This window comes from Anabrus simplex, chromosome 1 (genome assembly GCF_040414725.1).
Source record: "Anabrus simplex isolate iqAnaSimp1 chromosome 1, ASM4041472v1, whole genome shotgun sequence".
NCBI classification, from domain to species: Eukaryota; Metazoa; Arthropoda; class Insecta; order Orthoptera; family Tettigoniidae; genus Anabrus; species Anabrus simplex.
Window position 1 is genome coordinate 494,290,177 of NC_090265.1, and position 20,405 is coordinate 494,310,581.

The 20,405-nt window shown below is 39.3% G+C and overlaps 1 protein-coding gene across 6 annotated transcripts in view; it reads right to left on the bottom strand.

Annotated features, from left to right (window-relative positions):
• Positions 1–20,405, bottom strand: part of LOC137496932 (NADH dehydrogenase [ubiquinone] iron-sulfur protein 2, mitochondrial-like) — a 215,474-nt gene that overhangs the window by 11,899 nt on the left and 183,170 nt on the right. For 4 of the 6 annotated variants that reach the window (XM_068225029.1, XM_068225030.1, XM_068225026.1 and 1 more), the window contains one exon: positions 2,642–2,782. In XM_068225029.1, the coding sequence (XP_068081130.1) occupies positions 2,642–2,782 (141 nt within the window). Of the gene's footprint in view, positions 1–2,636; positions 2,783–5,577; positions 5,911–20,405 lie in introns of those variants that run through there. The other 2 variants (XR_011017528.1, XM_068225027.1) reach the window with 2 other exon arrangements.

Below are 20,405 nucleotides of genomic sequence, written 5' to 3' on the forward strand. Positions count from 1 at the left end.
TGTTATACAGTGCACGGCAAAAGTCTCCCCAGTGAACTCAAGAGATGCAGTAGGTGCGCTTCAGTTGGGGCAACAGTGAGGCAACGGAGCATTAATCTTGTACCTTAAGCGGGTACTATCCTTGAACTGTATAACATTCCAACTTAGTATGAAATTTGTGTTTTTAACAAGTGGTTGTGCTTTTGAAGTCATTATGTTAATAATAATAAATAATAATCATATGGCCTCAACTACCGTGTGCAGACATTTCAATTTGACGCCATCTGGCTGTCTGCTCGTCAATTTCGACGTTCCGTTTTACTCTAGGCCTACAAGATGGCAGACCGAATAAACCGAAACTCTCTTGGGCATCTATGGCTGAGATTTTTATGAATTTTGTCGGGTAAACACCAAGTGTGTCACCAGAGATATTTTACATGCCGACATCGTACGACATGGAGTGTCGAATGGACTTTTTTCCGCCTTTCAAAAATCCGACTACCTCTGCCGGGTTTGAACCCGCTATCTTGGGATCCGGAGGCCAACATTCTACCACTGATCCACAGAGGCAGCTAATATGTTAATGATTTAAAGAGAGTGTCTTATGTGGAGTACATCTTCTGTGAATGTTAAGTTTTTAGAAATGCAGAACATAAATTTTGTAAATGTTTCTAAATATGGTATGCCCCAAGCATGATACAGTGAGAGACTTATTTAGTAAATTTAGTGAAACTAAGCCTGTACGTGATGCTCCAAGAAGTGGTATGCCTAAAATTTGAACAGAGGCAAAACTGGAAGAAATGTGATGTAATGTTGAGGAGCCCTAGTAAGTAAATGTGGATATTAGCACAGGAGACAAATGTTTTTGTGCGGTCAGCACATCCTTATAAATTCTGCAGTGAGGACAACATTTCCAGCATCTGCTGTAACAGCTGTAAGTGATTCTGCTCAGCTTAATATAATTTAGTACACCTTCACTCCCAATAACGTATATATGTCGCTAAGTTTGGCAGGATTCATTGTCTATGCTACCGAGTGTAACCGAGTGTGCTTGCGTATCCATCTAGCTGTGGAAAAGAAAAGACTATGTTTTAAATTTGGCATGCACTAAACTATTAGCAGTAAGATTCTTCACTTTATTGCTTTCACCATATGGTTAACTGACATAACTACAAATGAAATACAATATTTTATCTGTCATCCATGCTTTCTTATTAATATGTTTTATTTCTAAGGCAACTGATTAATATTCTTGAAGTAATGTGGTTTCTCAAATTTCCCTATCACTAAGGGGTAGACATTACCAGCTCCTATGGAATTTATACATGACAAGAAGACAGTAATCCTTTTTTTAAATTGATTACCTTCTGAATGTTGTTCACCACTGAACAACAGAGTTGTAATTGGAATCTGTTGAAAATTAAGAGTTTCATACATACTATATACATCAGCCATAAAATATATTTTAATAACATCCGTTAACTGCTCTCTTGTTTCTATGACGATGTATCAGTGGAATATAATGTTTTTCACTTCAAAAGAGTAAATGCAAATGACCATATAGAGGATTGGGCTCTGTCCCTCTAACAGAGGTATTTATCAATTTTGTTTCTCAAGATCACCTTTACACTGCCTTGCACACTTCCTCATAATCAGCAATTATTTTGTTTCCCTTTGTTTGAGCTACAATGATATTCAAAGTAATGGACTTCATAGTTTCATTTTTTAACTATCCTTGAGAAATATCGGCAACAGTGATTCATAATCCCATGATCTATGTGATGTCAATTTTCTTCTCTCCTCTACAATTTTACTGAGAATTCTCATCCTTTCTTCCAATTAATCGATTTTCTTCTCTTTTTTCATTGCTCATGTTTATAAAAATAAAATAAAAATAGATGTAACCATTCCCTGAGATAAAGTAAATATTTACATTCAATAAAGCTATTATAAATTCACAAAGTGTTCAGCTGTAATCATCTTTCACCTCTTACTGTGGCTAGTAACAAAGAAGAATTTCTGAATACAGTAAAGCAAATAACCAGTGTCAACAACAAAATTGGGGCTGATAGGTTCCTGGATATCAATGAGACTGATTCAAATTTACCAAAACTTAGTAGTAATGTTATCAGATGAACATGTTCAGTTTTAATTTCTTTGATAATATTGATCAGATGCACAGAAGTATTCTATAGTTAATAAATTAATTCATTATTCTGAATTTCCCTCTCTCAGAACAGGATTAAATTTTATTTTGCTAGGTGATTTTTTTGTATCTATTAAACTGGATTAGTTTTTAAATGTAATACATACGTAAATTAGCAGGGACAAGAAAACTAGTTTGTTAATTAAATATCTGTTATTTAAGTGACAATTCTGCATAATAAACATCTCAATGTATAACTTAAAATCTCACAAATAAAATAATGTTGGTCAAAAATTAATGAAAAGTTGGGCATTATGGTAATGATGCAGTACACTTTGTACTTTCTTCACATAGTAAGGCAGATGAATATACAACATGGAACTTGCAACAACAATAAGTTAACCACTTTTGAATACTGTTCTATACTTAAGATAAAACAGAACAAGCCTGTGGTCTTACAGAGGCCATAACAGAAGAAGAAAAGGAAGAAGAAGAAAGAAAAAAACAAATACTAACCAATAATAGCAACTATATCGGCTAACATATAATGTTTGCCAATTTTATCTATAGCTGCCAAGTGTGCAAATCCTGGGGCCTTAATCTTGCAACGATAAGGCTTAGAACTGCCATCAGATACCAGATAGACACCAAATTCTCCTGTAAATAAATGAAGAAATAAATGTAAGTATCAGTTATTAAAATGTGTGTTTTTAATACTAGAAACAATTCTTTTCTGAAAGGCAAACCAAGCTCTGCTTTGATTCAATTTATATATGTCATTTAGTAGAAAAGGATACTCATCCCAAACACTTCTTTTTTTCTTTTTTTCTTTTTTTTTCTTTTTTTTTTTTTTTTAACTTTACGTCACACAGACACAGAAGATAGATCTTATGGAGACGATGGGATAGAAAAGTGTCGGAGTGGTAAGGAAGCGGCCATGGCCTTAATTAAAGTACAGCCCCAGTATTTACCTCGTGTGAAAATGGGGAAACCACTGAAAACCATCTTCAGGGCTGCTGACAATGGGATTTGAACCTAACTGCACAGCCAACTCACTCGGTCATCCCAAACACTTAAGACACTAAATGGACAGACTTTCCATAAAAGCACCACAACGAATCTGAGAAAATGTTCAAAACAACATATTACTGTAATTCAATCTATATAAATCTTATATTGAAAAGTGGAAACCAAGCAAACTTTGGACTACATAATTAATATTTTTGTTGCATTATTTGTTAATGAGATGAATTATCATCTGAGACTGGATGGAAAAACTCAAGATAGCCTTTTGTAATTTAACTATATCAAACATGTTACTTGTAATTTATTCAAATATACCGGGCAAGTTGGTCATGCGGTTAGGGGCGCACGTCTGTGAGCTTGCATCCGGGAGATAGTGGGTTCGAATCCCACTGTTGGCAGCCCTGAAGATGGTTTTCTGTGGTTTCCCATTTTCACACTAGGCAATTGCTGGGGCTGTACCTTAATCAAGGCCATGGCTGCTTACTTCCAATTCCTAGGCCTTTTCTATCCCATCGTCACCATAAGAACTATCTGTGTTGGTGCGACATAAAGCCACTAGCAAAAAAAAATCAAATACTCGGACACATCAAAATTGGAAATTGCAATGTAAAGCAACTAGCAAAAAAAAATCAAATACTCGAACACATCAAAATTGAAAATTATATTTAAGGAGAAAATGAAAAATGAAAATTCACAGCCTGTTTCCAGTCATTCGACTGGGTCAGGAATAGAATTAAGCCCCCATATAGTGGTGAGGATAGGGACTGTGTCGGCTGCCAAAACCTGTCACTCTCCTCTAGGGCAATGATTAATGAATGACAGATGAAATGAAATGGTAATGGGGAGTGTTGCTGGAATGAAAGGTGACAGGGAAAACCGGAGTACCCAGAGAAAAACCTGTTCCGCCTCCGCCTTGTCCAGCACAAATCTTGCATGGAGTGACCGGGATTTCAACCACAGAAGCCAGCAGTGAGAGGCCGGTGCGCTTCCACCTGAGCCACAGAAGCTGTTATATTTAAGAAGAGATGTAAAAATTAAAAAAAAAAAAGTCTGATTAATGGATAGTTTAAGGAGAAACACGAATATGCATGCAATACCACAAGAAAATGAACTTCAAATGAAAAACACTCAATACTATCAACTAGAAGTATTCAAGTACTCCTCCTCTATGTTATCAAGCCAATAAATTTCTTGAACACTCAAAAACAATTACATTTCTTGATCATCACTGGAGAGTTTGGTGAGTTTTTGGTCTACTTTATCTGCTTTGTGACCAGTGTGTGTCTGCGTGTGCAAGTGAGCAATATAAAATTATTTTATGTTACTGTAGAATCTGTCTTACAACAAAAGTAACAGGTAAGACAGGTCGAAACCTATCATGAATATTTTTTCGTAACAATCGTTGTACTGTAGGAAGATAGCGTGCAGAGAATCGGCCTCCAGATTTAACTGCAAGGCTCTGAAATTGTACCTGGAATCCTGGTATGTAAGCATGGTGGGTGGCGCAACTGGACATCCCTGAGCCAGCTTGGAGTTGTAGTGTGGCTGGGCGTATATGCACGAAGTCTCTTGATCCACACTGAAGCTGTATTGTTTCACTCACTTGTCAGTCACTCACAAAAATACAGCAGAAATGACTGGTATAAATTGGACGTAAGTTTTTGTACATCAAGCACAATGAATTAGAGCTTCATTGTCACACTGTTCTTCACACGTTCCTTTCTTCTCCAAACAATATTTAGCAAGCACTACAAACTCGGGCAGTTACTCTCTTGTGTAACTTGTTGCAAATCATGAATATTTTATCTTATCCTGAAATCGTGTAGATGAAAACCAAAAGTGTATGAAAGACTGCAGTTTAAGGATTGTGCCTCTGTGGTGAACCTCATTTTTATCATCATTACAAGAAGTTAGAATTTCTGTCAATCGGCTGTACAAAGCTTTGTACTGCCAGAAGAAGAATTTGTCTAATGGTTAAATTATGCTTGTGGTATCTGGCAGAATCTGAAGCAGTTCTATTGTTTTGCGTGGAGGGATGTCTCCAAGACAAGTTGTATCACTGTATGTGGCCCATGAATCAAAAACTAGGGCACAGTTGTCTTCAGGGAACGGGAAAAAGGCTTCACTGTGAGTGGTCCATGAATCAAAAAGTAGGGCACAGTTGTCTTCAGAGAATGGGAAAAAGACTTTTCTAAACCATATTTTCAGTTTTGTTTTCCCCATCCTTTTTAAATTTTGTGGCAGTGACAAGGATGTTACCTGCTTTAAACATTTTTTTTGAAACCAGAGGACCAAGGGTTCTGGTCAGTTCCTACAGTACAGTAAATAATTTAGGGAACAAGGAACCATCCATACTGACTGCTGGCATTATGGTGTATGAATGTGCGAGTGAACTAACCGATTGGGCTAACGTGTGTGTTTCTCACCTACAAAAGATAATCCTTTTCGATTGCATTTTGTGCTCGAACCGGCTTTGATCAGTGTTGTAAATAGAGGATGGGGTGATGGAGAAATTGCTCAAGAGCCCTCTCCAAAGATTCTTCAGCAGCCTTTTTCTTTTATTTTTTGTCCTGAATATGTGAACATGATACAAATTTTATAAATTTCCTACTTCCAATTCTGCGTTGTTTCTTGAAACAGTTGATCCATGTATAAGAGGCAGAGAAATTACTTTTTTCAATAGATAGTTCATGTGCAATTTCCAAAGTCCACAGTCGTAAACCTTCATCACTGACATTTAACCTTCCCCTTCTTGCCTCCTGGAAACAGGAACAGAGTTTTACATACACAAATTTATATGTTCAATCAGACTTGCCGATATACCCATATTTGTGATACAAAATTATTATAATTTTATTGTATACCATCTATTCAATAAATCATAAACTAATGTGGAATTACATTCTTATTAAATTGTTAACATGGTACATGTTTTGCTCCTTTTAGTGAGCATCATCAGCCAATTAACATTTACTCAAGGTTTAAAAAGGTCATTAACATATTCTATCGAACTAAAATATGCTTTACAAGCATGAGTGACAAATTTTCTATTTTTTTTTACTGATCATGTGACAATAAAAGTGTTATGTCTTAAGCATAAGCACAATTGTCTAAAATCTTGGCATTAACATTGTCTTTTAAAAACTTATAGATGAAACTCATCTATTAACCATCTATTTGAAACCTTTGTATGAGATCTGGCTAATTTTATTGATATAATAATCTTGAATTGTATAATTGTCCTTGAACATTCATTGTATGTTTAAGGATTTTATGAAGCTAATAATAGCCTTTATTATAAACCATTGTCGTATTCCCAATATTACTGGAGTAACACTAGTACAATATGTATTGGCTAAAAATTACATCAATCTTCTTATTCTTAAATGAATTTGTTAGTAAAATGAAAACGCTCAATGTGAAGTAGAATTTGAATGAACACCGCAGATTTCGAATTGAGCTTGTTGATATATCCTTCCTGCTGCTTCGTAATTGTCTAGTGTCGCTCACAACTCCGTGTTGTTGTTATCAAACAGAACACTTGAGTCACTTTCACTGTCTCCACTCAGTACATCATAAGAAACCTCCTCAGTACTTTCACTCATCTATGATTATTTTCCATCAAATCTATCAGATATTGCCCCATTTCATTTTCTTTCAAGCTAATTTTTCTGGAAAACAAAAATCCATTTTCGCAGAAATAACTCGTTACAAACTTCGCTACGTTAATAGGATTTAAAACATTATCCTCTGAGGAACTCATTTTCACTGTCTTGCTTTCTTTAAAACAACCATAATTGCTGTATGCATTGAAATACCCCACAGCTGACTTGCGTGTGTGGCTCTGCTTATCACTGGCCTTGAGTACCTGGAACATCAGGGCTGTCCACTCCAAGCAATATGTACATGTAAGATACTCGCGCTACTTATCATTGATCTATATGAGAGCTTCACCACATGATTTCAGAGACTTATAATTGTATCTGGAGGGTGAATTCCTACACATTGTCCTCTTATAGTACACATCCTGTTTCCAGTCAAACCACTTTTTTTTATTTATTTATTTATTTTTTTTTTCTTTTTGCTATTTGCTTTACGTCGCACCGACACAGATATGTCTTATGGCGACGATGGGATAGGAAAGGCCTAGGCATTGGAAGGAAGCGGCCGTGGCCTTAATTGAGGTACAGCCCCGGCAATTGCCTGGTGTGAAAATGGGAAACCACGGAAAACCATCTTCAGGGCTGCCGACAGTGGGGTTCGAACCTACTAGTCAAACAACTGGGTCAGGAATGGAATGAATGAAGCCTCCCCCGTGGCTCAGGCCGCAGCACGCCAGACTCTTACCGCTGGGTTCCATGGTTCAAATCCTGGTCTCTCCGTGTGAGATTTGTTCTGGACAAAGCAGAGGCATGACAGGTTCTTTTCTGGGTACTCCGCTTTACCCTGTCATCTTTCACTCTAGCAACACTCTCCATCTGTCAGTCATTAAATGTTGCCCCAGAGGAGTGTGATAGGCTTTGGCAGATGGCATAATTCCTATCCTCGCCACTAGGTGGGAGCTTCATTCATTCCTCTTATAGTACAATTGTGTCAAAAAAATTCAGGATAGGTTTTGACCCATCTTACCTGTTACTTCCCTTGTTAGCATAAATAACTGTCTGGGTATAATTCAGATCATTGTTACAAGATGTAAAATTAAGCACTTGTCCACTCTTTCTTTTCATTTGCTTTGACTAAGGGTAAAAAGAAGTACAACCACATTAAAACCAACTCATCAGTGTTAAGATATGAAACTCAGATATCCAAATAGTTAAGATACTTAGAGTGGGCTATGAGTCCATAGATACACTATGTGAACAAAAGTATCCGGACATCTGGCTGAACATGACGTACAGATTCGTGGCGCCCTCCATCGGTAATGCTGGAATTCAATATGGTGTTGGCCCAACCTTAGCCTTGATGACAGCTTCCACTCTCGCAGGCATACATTCAATCAGGTGCTGGAAGGTTGCTTGGGGAATGGCAGCCCATTCTTCATGGAGCACTGCACTGAGGGGAGGTAGCGATGTCAGTCAGTGAGGCCTGGCACAAAGTCTGCATTTCAAAACATCCCAAAGGTGTTCTATAGGATTTAGGTCAGTACTCTGTGCAGGCCAGTTCATGACAGGGATATTATTGTCATGTAACCACTCCGCCACAGGCCGTGCATTATAAACAGGTGCCTGATCATGTTGAAAGATGCAATCGCCACCCCAAAGTGCTCTTCAACAGTGGGAAGCAAGAAGGTGTTTAAAACATTAATGTAGGCCTGTGCTGTGATAATGCCACGCAAAACAACAAGGGGTACAAGCCCCCTCCATGAAAAGCACAACCACACCATAACACCACCGCCTCCGAATTTTACTGTTGGCACTACACACGCTGGCAGATGACGTTCACTAGGCATTCGCCACACCCATACTCTGCCATCCGATCGCCACATTGTGTACCGTGATTCGGCACTCCACACAACATTTTCCCAATGTTCAATTGTCCAATGTTTATGCTCCTTACACCAAGCGAGATGTCGTTTGGCATTGACCTGCGTGATGTGTGGCTTATGGGCAGCCACTCGACCATGAAATCCAAGTTTTCTCACCTCCCGCCGAACTGTCATAGTACTTGGAGTGGATCCTGATGCAGTTTGGAATTCCTGTGTGATGGTCTGGATAGATGCCTGCCTATTACACTTGACGACCCTCTTCAACTGTCGGCGGTCTCTGTCAGTCAACAGACGAGGTCGCCTGTATGCTTTCATGCTGTACGTGTCCCTTCATGTTTCCACTTCACTATCACATCAGAAACAGTGGACCTAGGGATGTTTAGGAGTGTGGAAATCTCGCGTACAGACTTCTGACACAAGTAACACCCAATCACCTGACCACATGCTAAGTCCGTGAGTTCCACGGAGTGCCCCATTCTGCTCTCTCACGATGTCTACTGAGGTCGCAGCTATGGAGTACCTGGCAGTAGGTGGCAGGACAATGCACCTAAGATGAAAAACGTATGTTTTTGGGGGTTTCTGGATACTTTTGATTAGTGATGGGCAACGCTCTCGCTCGAGACTCTCGAGACTGACGTCGCAGATCTCGAGACTCTCGCGAGAATCCCAAGACCGATTCTCCTGTAGCGCAAGCTGTGCGACGTACCAGTAAGTACGACTGTAAACTTGACAGTATATCATTGGCAGTTATTGCGTGAAATAACGTTCTCTTATGAAAACGTGTGAGCCAATACATTTTGTCAAACGCCTGGAAAAGTACTGCATGTTCAACTATGAACCCCTTAATACCATTAACTAAAGTGGAAACAGAATGTCAGTATCTTAAACTGTTCACGACTTATTTGCGGTGGAATGTGAAACAGGGGTGATGGACAACGCTCTCGAGACCGATTCTCGAGTGCTGCGAGCTGTGCGACGTCCCAGTAACTACGAGTGTAAGCTTGATAGTTATCATCAGCAGTTCTCACATGGAAACGTGTGTGATGATAAATTTTGTCAAAATCCTATGAAAGCACTGCATGTTGAACTATGAGCTCCTTACCATTAACGAAAGTGAATACAGAATGCCAGTATCTTAAACTGTTCACGAGTTATGTCAGGTGGACACCTTATCTGAATAACCCCTATAAAACCAAACCAAACCAAACCCCATGGCACTACAGCCCTTGAAGGGCCTTGGCCTACCAAGCGACCGCTGCTCAGCCCGGAGGCCTGCAGATTACGAGGTGTCGTGTGGTCAGCACGACGAATCCTCTCGGTCGTTATTCTTGGCTTTCTAGACCGGGGCCGCTATCTCACCGTCAGATAGCTCCTCAATTCTAATCACGTAGGCTGAGTGGACCTCGAACCAGCCCTCAGGTCCAGGTAAAAATCCCTGACCTGGCCGGGAATCGAACCCGGGGCCTCCGGGTGAGAGGCAGGCACGCTACCCCTACACCACGGGGCCGGCGAATAACCCCTATAATTTGTTAATAATTGTTATTAGGATGTAATCCTACCTGGATGCCTCACAATCGTTGTCGGCAGGGTAGTTTCTTGTGATTCATGCCGGGCCGGAGGTGTTCTGTGACGATTCCTCTTCATTGATTTTTTTTTTGCTAGGGGCTTTACGTCGCACCGACACAGATAGGTCTTATGGCGACGATGGGATAGGAAAGGCCTAGGAGTTGGAAGGAAGTGGCCGTGGCCTTAATTAAGGTACAGCCCCAGCATTTGCCTGGTGTGAAAATGGGAAACCACGGAAAACCATCTTCAGGGCTGCCGATAGTGGGATTCAACCTACTATCTCCCGGATGCAAGCTCACAGCTGCGCGCCTCTACGCGCACGGCCAACTCGCCCGGTCTTCATTGATATTATGCGTTTGTAAGTGCCGGATCATCTCAGAAGTATTTCTGCCGATGTATTTTACTTCTTTTGAATAAGCAACACAGTGAGCTGTGCTATGTGACATCTCTTAAAAATAACCGACATCCACGACTTACGTTGCGTTTCGGACATCGTCTTCAAGTTGTCGCGTACAGTTCGACACAGTTCACATTGCATCGTCATATATCGAAGTACCTACCTACCTAATTATGACGCGAATACTCTATAGCAATTTAGATTGCACATTCCACTCATGCGTAATGGTGGTTGCATATGCAGCAAGGCGCGCCTTGCCTCGTCTCGAGTTCGAATAATGCACGCCTCTAGTATCCAGTTACGTGTACCTACAGTAGCCGTCAGGTTCTATACTTAAACCACTCATTCGTGTACCTACCAGTGCATACAATGCCCGAATGCGTATCCTTTATAATTATGTTATACTTCGTCAAAATAGACCTCGGTATAAACGAACGCCCTAGTCGCTTATTGACACGTATTTACGAAAATGAGAAGGCCCGTGGGCTATTCGCATATTCGGAACAACCAACATTCAGCTCCGACTACCTGCAGGCCTACGACACGCTGCTCGCCGCACATTGTGGGGACAACGCTCTCGAGATTTCTCGAAATTTCTCGCGAGAAATAATGCCTGCGCTAGTCTCGAGAAATCCCGAGAAATCTCGAGACCTCATCTCAGACTGCCCATCACTACTTTTGATCACATAGTATATTTAAATATCCTTTCCCTAATACGATTTCCTGAATTCCCAGTAAAAATGATGTTCTAAAATGTTTTATACTTTTCCTTTCATTTTTTAAATTACCTGGCATAAACAACAAATAACATTAGTAGGTAGAACAGTTATCGACATACCAGGTTTTGTAAGTTATGAATTTCATGATGATCTGTGTTGACAAGCAATCGCAATTATGAAAGGGATCTTGCATAATTCACAATACCAGGTTCGTTAATTTTATTAACAGAAACTATTAACTTAACACGTTCAGTCTGATGGTGAACACACACTGAGTCCCAAAATTCCTACATGTCCACCATTACCGGTACATGTGATAATATCATTTTTGATCTGTATTGATGATATTTGATTAAAATAATAACAATAGGTTAATTTATTAATTTGACCACCTAATCAATTATATTGTATTGTATTGGTTTGATTAGGTGGTCAAATTAATAAATTAACTTATTGTTATTATTTCAATGTCCACCGTTGGCGCACAATGTGGTTCAAGATTCATGTTGCTTTATATTGCAGTCGGCATTTTGTGTAAGGAAACAGAGTAATGTTTCAGCTTTATTAGGATTGTATACATTATGTACCACCAGTGATACATGATATAACAAAAATTCATGCATAAAAAGCATGTAAATAACTGTCATTCAATAACCTCCTTTAATTATGAAAACATAGCATTTTTTCTATTTAAACATGTAAGATTACAAAATTGTGTTGAGTTATAATAATAAGGTTGATTTATTAAATTCCAACACAAACTGACATATAGTCATGGGCAGTCTGAGAGGGGGTCTCAAGATTTCTCGAGGCTAGCGTAGACACTGTTTCTCGCGAGAAATTTCAAGAGATCTTGAAAGTGTTGTTCTCGCATCGTGCGACGAGCAGCATGTCGTAGGCCTACAAGCAGACGGAGCTGAATGCTGTTTGTGCCGAGTATGTGAATACCCAACCACAAGCCTCCTCCATTCTGTAAATACATGTTCGCTAGCGACTAGGTTGTTGATTTCTACCAAGGTATGTATTTTGATGCAGTATAACATAATTATGAAGGACTCACATTCTGGCATTGTATTCAGCAGTAAGTACACGAATGAGTAGGCTAAGTACAGAAACTGATGGCTACTGGAGGTGTATATAGTTATCAGTCCCCACATTCAATATCCATATGACCAGTGCTTATATTTATGATATTTTGGTTATGAAGGAAAGAATTCCTTACACTGTTATAGAGTATTCCCATCATAATTAGGTACTGAGTTTCGGCCTGTTGATATTAGGCCATCATCAGCCATAAGGCCTTAAAACACCTTTTCAATACAATATACCAAGTAAATGATATTACATAAGTCTTGGAACTTTATATATTGTATTGAAAAGATGGACCCTCTTCTCATTTTATTCTTATAACTGCACTACAGTACAGAACAAAAATGAAATTTATAGGAAAATACTTAAACAAAAAGCTTAAGCTGGGTTTGGTTGATTTCCATGCTTCTTTTTTTGCTATTTTGCTTTATGTTGCACCGACATAGATAGGTTTTATGGCGACGATGGACAGGAAAGGCCTAGGAATGGGAAGGAAGTGGCCGTGGCCTTAATTAAGGTACAGCTCCAGCATTTGCCTGGTGTGAAAATGGGAAACCATGGAAAACCATCTTCAGGGCTGCCGAAAATGGGATTCGAACCCAGTATCTCCCGGATGCAAGCTCATAGCTGCGCGCCCCTAACCGCACGGCCAACTCGCCCAGTGATTTGCATGCTTCTAATGGCTGGTTTGATCATTTAAAAAAACACAATCTTTCGTTCCAAAACATGTGCGGCGAGAGCACGGAAGTTAATGACGATACAGTTGTGTACTGAAAAAAGAATACGTTACCTCGACTTCTTGAAGCATGCGATGCTAAGGATATTTTTAACGCCGATAAAACAGGAGTGTTTTACAATATTCTCCTGCCCAAGACATATGCTGTTCGCGGAGAAAAATGCCACAGAGGCAAAAAAGTAAAGAGAGACTGACAGTGTTGTTGTGTGTTATCAGCGACGGGAGTGAAAAATTACCCCCACTAATAATTGGAAAATTTAAGAATCCAAGATGCTTCAATAACACCCACACATTCCCATGTAAATATGATTTTAACAAAAGTGCATGGATGATATTAGAGATATTTCTAAAAATTTTACGAAGTTTTGATGCTATGTTGGGATCAGCAGGAAGGAAGACAGTGTGAGTGATAGACAGATGTCCAGCACATCCTTCAGATACATCTTTCCTGCGGAATATCAAAGTGGTTTCCTTTCTTTCTAACTGCACTAGTCACCTGCAGCCTTTGAACCTTGGCATTATTCATTCTGTGAAAGTGAAGTACAGAAGGCCTTGGTTCAAAGGGTTGTTTCTCTCCTCGAAAGAAATGACAAAATGAAAATGAATATACTCCAAGCCATGCAGATGTTTGTAGTAGCATGACAACTATTCACAACAGATACTCTTCAAAACTGCTTTGGCAATGCAGGTTTTGGTGCCATTTCAGAAGTTTTTAATGAAGATGACACTACTGATGGCATTAGGGAAGATTGGGGGTTGTATCAAAGGATGAGTGCCACAACATTAGAAGAATTTCTTACTTGTGATGATGATATCCTAACCTCAGCACCACAGATGGATGTTGGAGACCTTTGTGATGATGCATAAAGACAAAGTACTGAAGAAGAAGAAGAATAGGAAGAAGAAGAAGAAGAAGATTCCAGCAGAACCAATTTTTGGGGCAGCAGTGGAGGGACTGGATGTTATCCGCCAGTACTTCTCCTTCAACATAGATGAAGATCTCATCAACAGTCTCGACCAAATTGAGAGAAAACTTCTTTCCATGAGACATCTGGACAAGAGGAAGCAAACAACTGTATTGGACTATTTCAGAAAGTGAAGGTTAATATGCTTATTCTCATTGTTCTCATGTCCTATTTTCACAAATCTCTTTAGTAACAGGTTAGGTCTCTGTTCCTTCAATTTAAAACTGCAAGTCAGTAATACCTATTTCTCTTTTCCTTGCTGCAGGTTGTACTCCCAATGGTCCACTAAGGAATTTTTTATGTCTACTATTTTGTAAATATTTTCTGTTATTCTTGTGTTAATTTGAGTTTTTAGTACTAATATGTTCATTTATTATTTCTTGACATTACATTAGTTAAAGACATAAACGTCATCATCATCATCATCATCTGTTTACCCTCCAGGTTCGGCTTTTCCCTCGGACTGAGCGAGGGATCCCACCTCTACCGCCTCAAGGGCAGTGTCCTGGAGCTTCAGACTCTTGGTCGGGGGATACAACTGGGGAGTATGACCAGTACCTCGCCCAGGCGGCCTCACCTGCTATAGTGAACAGGGGCCTAGTAGGGGGATGGGAAGATTGGAAGGGATAGGCAAGGATGAGGGAAGGAAGCGGCCGTGGCCTTAAGATAGGTGCCATCCCGGCATTTGCCTGGAGGTGAAGTGGGAAACCACGGAAAACCACTTCGAGGATGGCTGAGGTGGGAATCGAACCCGCCTCTACTCAGTTGACCTCCCGAGGCTGAGTGTACCCCGTTCCAGCCCTCGTACCACTTTTCAAATTTCGTGGCAGAGCCGGGAATCGAACCCGGACCTCCGGGGGTGGCAGCTAATCACGCTAACCACTACACCACAGAGGCGGCTAAAGACATAAACGTAATTGTGATATATAGAATAAGCCTATTTCCCTTTAACCCCTTTTTAAGGAAACCCCTTTTGAGGAAGAAATATCAAATCCCCCTGAGATTCGTTAGAAAATAATAAGAATTTTCAAGTGTTGTGTTACATCCTCAAGACAGTGCTTTTAGTCTATAATGAATAATGGATCATAATTATTTTCAAGTATTATGCTATTTTTGTTATATGTATGGCCAATTAGTCATTTAAGTGTTTTAAGACCTTATGGCTGATGATGGCATAATATCAACTGGCCAAAACTAGTACCATGATTAAAATAAATTGAAGTACTAATTTTAGGTGGAGACTTGCCACTAGATGGGGGCTTCATTCATTTCATTCCTGACCCTGTGCCAAACCCTAACTCCCTCACAGATAATGTATTAAATAACACCAAACGTAACACACACACAGGGAAAAGTGAGGCGTGAACCGCAACTAGGAAAAGCCAAGAGAACACAGCCTTGAGATGGAAATGACCCTCATTTAATTTATTCTGCATTTCAGTGATTGTTGTATTTGGTTCATGTCTTTGTTCGAAGTTTATCATTTTCATATTCTGTATTGATGACAATATAATTATTGTAGATAAATGAGGTAATCCACCTAATCAATGAAAATGAAAATCTACAGCCTGTTTCCAGTCATTTGACCGGGTTGACCCATGCTTAAATGGCATGTTCACGAATGTAAGGTTTCTCATATGCAAATGGCTTCTTAGGCCTCTATTCCAATGACTTATGTATTTCTGGTAATGTACTAGAGAGGGCAGCACCCTAAGTTGTAAACCCAGAAAATCGTTCATTTTACGAGAGGAGTAGTGTTATCTCTTTGAAGCGACTCTTTGACTTGTTTATGTTAGAGGTAATAACAATGGCGGCCGCGCTGATTGAACTAGCCTTTCTACGTTTTAAATGGGTTTTTAATATTTTCAAACGTAGTCCATACATGCATGTTACCTTTTATTTTGACCATTGATATTACAGGTATATTGATCTTTGTTTTCGTTTTTGGTATTGTGATGATTCATAACTTTCCATTCATAGCAGATTGACATGCATCTTTTCTGCTCTGCTGCATGGAAGTGCCGTGTGTGTGTGTGTGTGTGTGTGTGTGTGTGTGTGTGGTTGTTATTGTGTTCATGAAATGTTAGTAACTGGCTCTCAGATTGATTCTATTTGTGTGCATTGCTTTCTATGGTACTTTACCATCAGATGTGTTTATGCCTTCCGTCTCAACTGAAAGTTACATTCTTGTCGTACGTAGCACGTGGTGATTTTTCAATCCCATTGTGAAATTGTTTGCGTGGTGCACGCTGCTGCTTGGTATATGCGAGACCTGTTGTGTGTGGCCATGTGAGTCACACTATACAAATTTATTTTGACATTAGTAACTGGAACGGCCGTTCATATTGCTTCCCGTTATCTACATTTGCGTGAATGCTTGGATATGTGTTGCTGAGCGAGGGGAGAGGAAAGATGGTATGTTGATCGGCGCTATGTACATTTTTTGTTTGCTAGGGGCTTTACGTTGTACCAACACAGATAGGTCTTATGGCGACGATGGGATAGGAAAGGCCTTGGAGTTAGAAGGAAGCGGCCGTGGCCTTAATTAAAGTACAGCCCCAGCATTTGACTGGTGTGAAAATGGGAAACCACGGAAAACCATCTTCAGGGCTGCCGATAGTGGGATTCGAACCTACTGCACAATCTTGGTGGGACATCAAACGCATTACAGAACTCCATGGGCAAACTCTAGTTATTTCAGCTAAATAGCTAACAGCATTTGCCGACAGTCCAATCAAAGGTGCACAGACACCTTAGTTTAAGTAATGTATATTAAACATAGCCGGCTCCGTGGTGTAGGGGTAGCGTACCTGCCTCTCGCCTGGAGGCAAGATCAGGGATTTTTCTCTCGACCTGAGGGCTGGTTCGAAGTCCACTCGCCCTACGTGATTAGAATTGAGGAGCTATCTGATGGTGGGATGGTGGTTCCGGTCTCGAAAGCCCAGAATAATGGCCGAGAGGATGCGTTATGCTGACCACACAAACCCTCATAATCTGCAGGCCTTCGCGCTGAGCAGCAGTCGCTGGGCAGGGCAAGGCCCTTTCAAGAGCATTAAGTGCCATGGGTTTTTTATATAAAACATAATTAAAGAATTTTTTAAAGACTGTATTGCAATTAAGTATAAATTTCACATTTCGAGAAAATAACTTATGGCAAGAAAAATTTGGTAATTTGTTTGTATGTCCTCCAGCATTAGATCCAATTTTAGGAACATAGTTGAGAGGGAGTAGGAGTACTACAGTATTTTAAATCATCATTTCAGAGCATTATTTACATAATGGAAAGGGATTAAACTGTATTAATGTACATCTAAAGATAAGGATCTGAGAATGAATAGAACCACACACTAGGATAAACATCACAATAGAAGTAATAGATAGAGATGGAGAAACACTGCATCTTCACAAATTGGTGCCTTAATAGATGAGGCCTTTGCTATCAATTCAACAGGCTGATAACCTCATGGTTTTACACCTGGAAACACATTTTGTCAGGTTTTTTTTTCAGAAACATCTGAACCTATAGATATAATATTTGTAGTAGATAATTTTATAGATAAAAATCCTGTGGTTAAGTCTGATAAAATATTAAGCCTTTCACTCACAGACATTTTGGCAGAGTATGTGCAAGAAATCCCAGGCCCTTTTCTTGCTTTACTGTAGTATTTTATTAAAATATGCATTTCACCCTTATTTATTGTCCAAATTGAATAATTTTCTAATGTTTTATTTGTAAATACGTACTCCCAAAATCTACTGACCATATCAGAAAGTTTTTTATTTTTTTTCATATTTCTTCAAAATTTCAAAAACAAAAAAATAAAGTAGCTGGCATGCAACCATCCGTATCACTTTAAAGAAAATATAAAAAAGAACAAAACCACTAAACATAGTTATTGAAGATTAAACATAAACCAGCAATTTGTATTTCTCAACACATAAAAGTTCAAAATAACAATAGTAAATAATAAGAAAATCCACAAAAATGTCACTGTTCATGAAAATTACATATTAACTTTAAAAAAAATACACTTTAGTATTTACAGTATATATGTACAAACATAAAGGTGCCAATAACTTTTAACATTTGTGCAGAGGGTAGCATAAAGGGTGCAATCCCTGTTTGCACTTTGAGCATATAAAAGTAGATTTTTTTCCTTTTGCCTCCAGATTTGATGTTAGCTGCACTACATACACAGCAGTTTCTTTCCTTTTCTTGAGCGGCAATTTTTCAAAAAACTCTTTCTCTACAGCACGCCTGCTGGCATCAACACCATTCACTTCCCTCCAACAACGTAGTTAGGTGGTGCACAAGGTCAATGGCTTCTAGATTTTGCTCGCCTCTTTCGGCACTGTATACTATACTAAAGTTTGTTTAAGTGGTTGATATGAGTAGAACATTTCTTCCCAATTAATTTGATGTATGTTACGTGTATATTTGAGAAAATATTTTCAAAAAATTATTTACGAAATGTCCGTAAATACGGACGTTGGGATTTCGTGCACATACCGCCGACATCCGTATTGTACCCGTAAAAAGTTTTCATATCTTTAAGGATGGATCTTATCCTAGGGAGTGGCTTTATCATTGGAGTTGGTACAGAGAGGGGTATAGTTATCAATTTTAGAGATTCTTTTGATAAATTGAGTTTATTGATCATCAAAAGCAAGTTCATATCACCTTCGTACAGCAGCATGGAAGTGTCGTGGCTGGTTGGTACCTCCGAGTCCTGGGATGGCGCTGGACATCGCCTGGGCAGGGACCACACCTGCTCGGATGAGGAGTTCTTGAATGTCTCGAGGTTCTGGAATGTCTCGAAGATTGGCACACATTCCTGGGTTCGATTTGGGATGTAATTCACACTTGAGTTTTCTGCACGGCACTCGACACATTCATGGCACTGTCTGAACAGATATAACCTGTTAATGATTGTTACTGCACTCCGGATATTAAATCAAAACGTTCTGGAATAATCACTCGAAGAACAAGATGATTTTGACTTTGTACCAGTAGAAATGCAAATTCATAACACAAGCTTACTGTAAGTCAGAGTGTTCTAGAGGATTACTGCCACTACAGTTCTAAATGCATAGTTCTGAAGATTTAAAACACATTGGCAATGAACTGAATAAATAGCACTCGGAAACTGTCTTGTTCCCTCGATAGGCGAAGTGAATAGCCATTAAAGAAAATGATATTTGAATGAATTAAGTCTGACTTCATAAATTATGGATTCACTCACTCTACTGGAAAGTTCTAGGCTTTCTGGGAACGCGACATGCGTATTCTGAATTGTCACAGTCTTTAATGAGGATAAGAATCAGAACTCAAGTCCCCGTGCAGCACTTGGGAATTATTTCATATTTCGCAATTAAACGTAATATTGAACGTCCCCTAAGTTCCACAGTTTTTACAAGACGTAAGTTCAATGAGGCACTTGGGAAAACAAGTCATATCGTTCACACGAAAGTTTATGTTGGTAGGGCACAAGTTCATCCTACACGCTCGGAAAATTTCAATGTTCCAGAAATTGATTCACAAAATACAAGTTCGAATAAGTTCGAAACGTAAGTTCATTGTGGTTCACAACACTCGTGAAAATTCAAAGTCCTTTCAATCGTCGTCGAATAACTAAGTCCCTATGTGGCACTTCAAAAAAATAACAAAGTTCCGATGTGTCAAAATATTAAAGTCCCAACACGACACTCGAAGAAAATAAAGTTCCAATGACAATGTTCCAGTATGTCACCTTAAGAAAATTATAAAGTCTTACCGCGACACTTGGCGAAAATAACTAAGTTCCAATGAGACGCTTCAGAAAAATAACGAAGTTCCTATATGGCACTTTAAGAAAATATCAAAGTCCAATCACGACACACGAAAAATAACAAAGTTCCAATGTGTCAATATGACAAAGTTCCAATACGATGCTCGCAGAAAATAACAAAGTCCCAATCAGGCACTTCAAGAATATGGGTAAAGTCCCGACACAACACTTAGAGAAAATACCGAAGTTCCAATACATGGATTTCGAAGACTGTCAACTAGAAGTTCGACACACACAATACTCCTCCTGTCACCCGTGTCACAGAGACGGTGGAGTGGCAGATACTGAATTCGTAGGTCGGGTGGTCCTCCTTTTATACACGTTCACATGGAAGTGTCTAGAACCCGGGTATTATCTACCCTTATAACTCCTATAATACTCGGTGGATTTTCTTGAAATCTTGACAGATGGCATCCATTGTAAAGGTTTTTAAGAAGGCAGTGTCAAAATAGCGATAAAGTAGCACAAA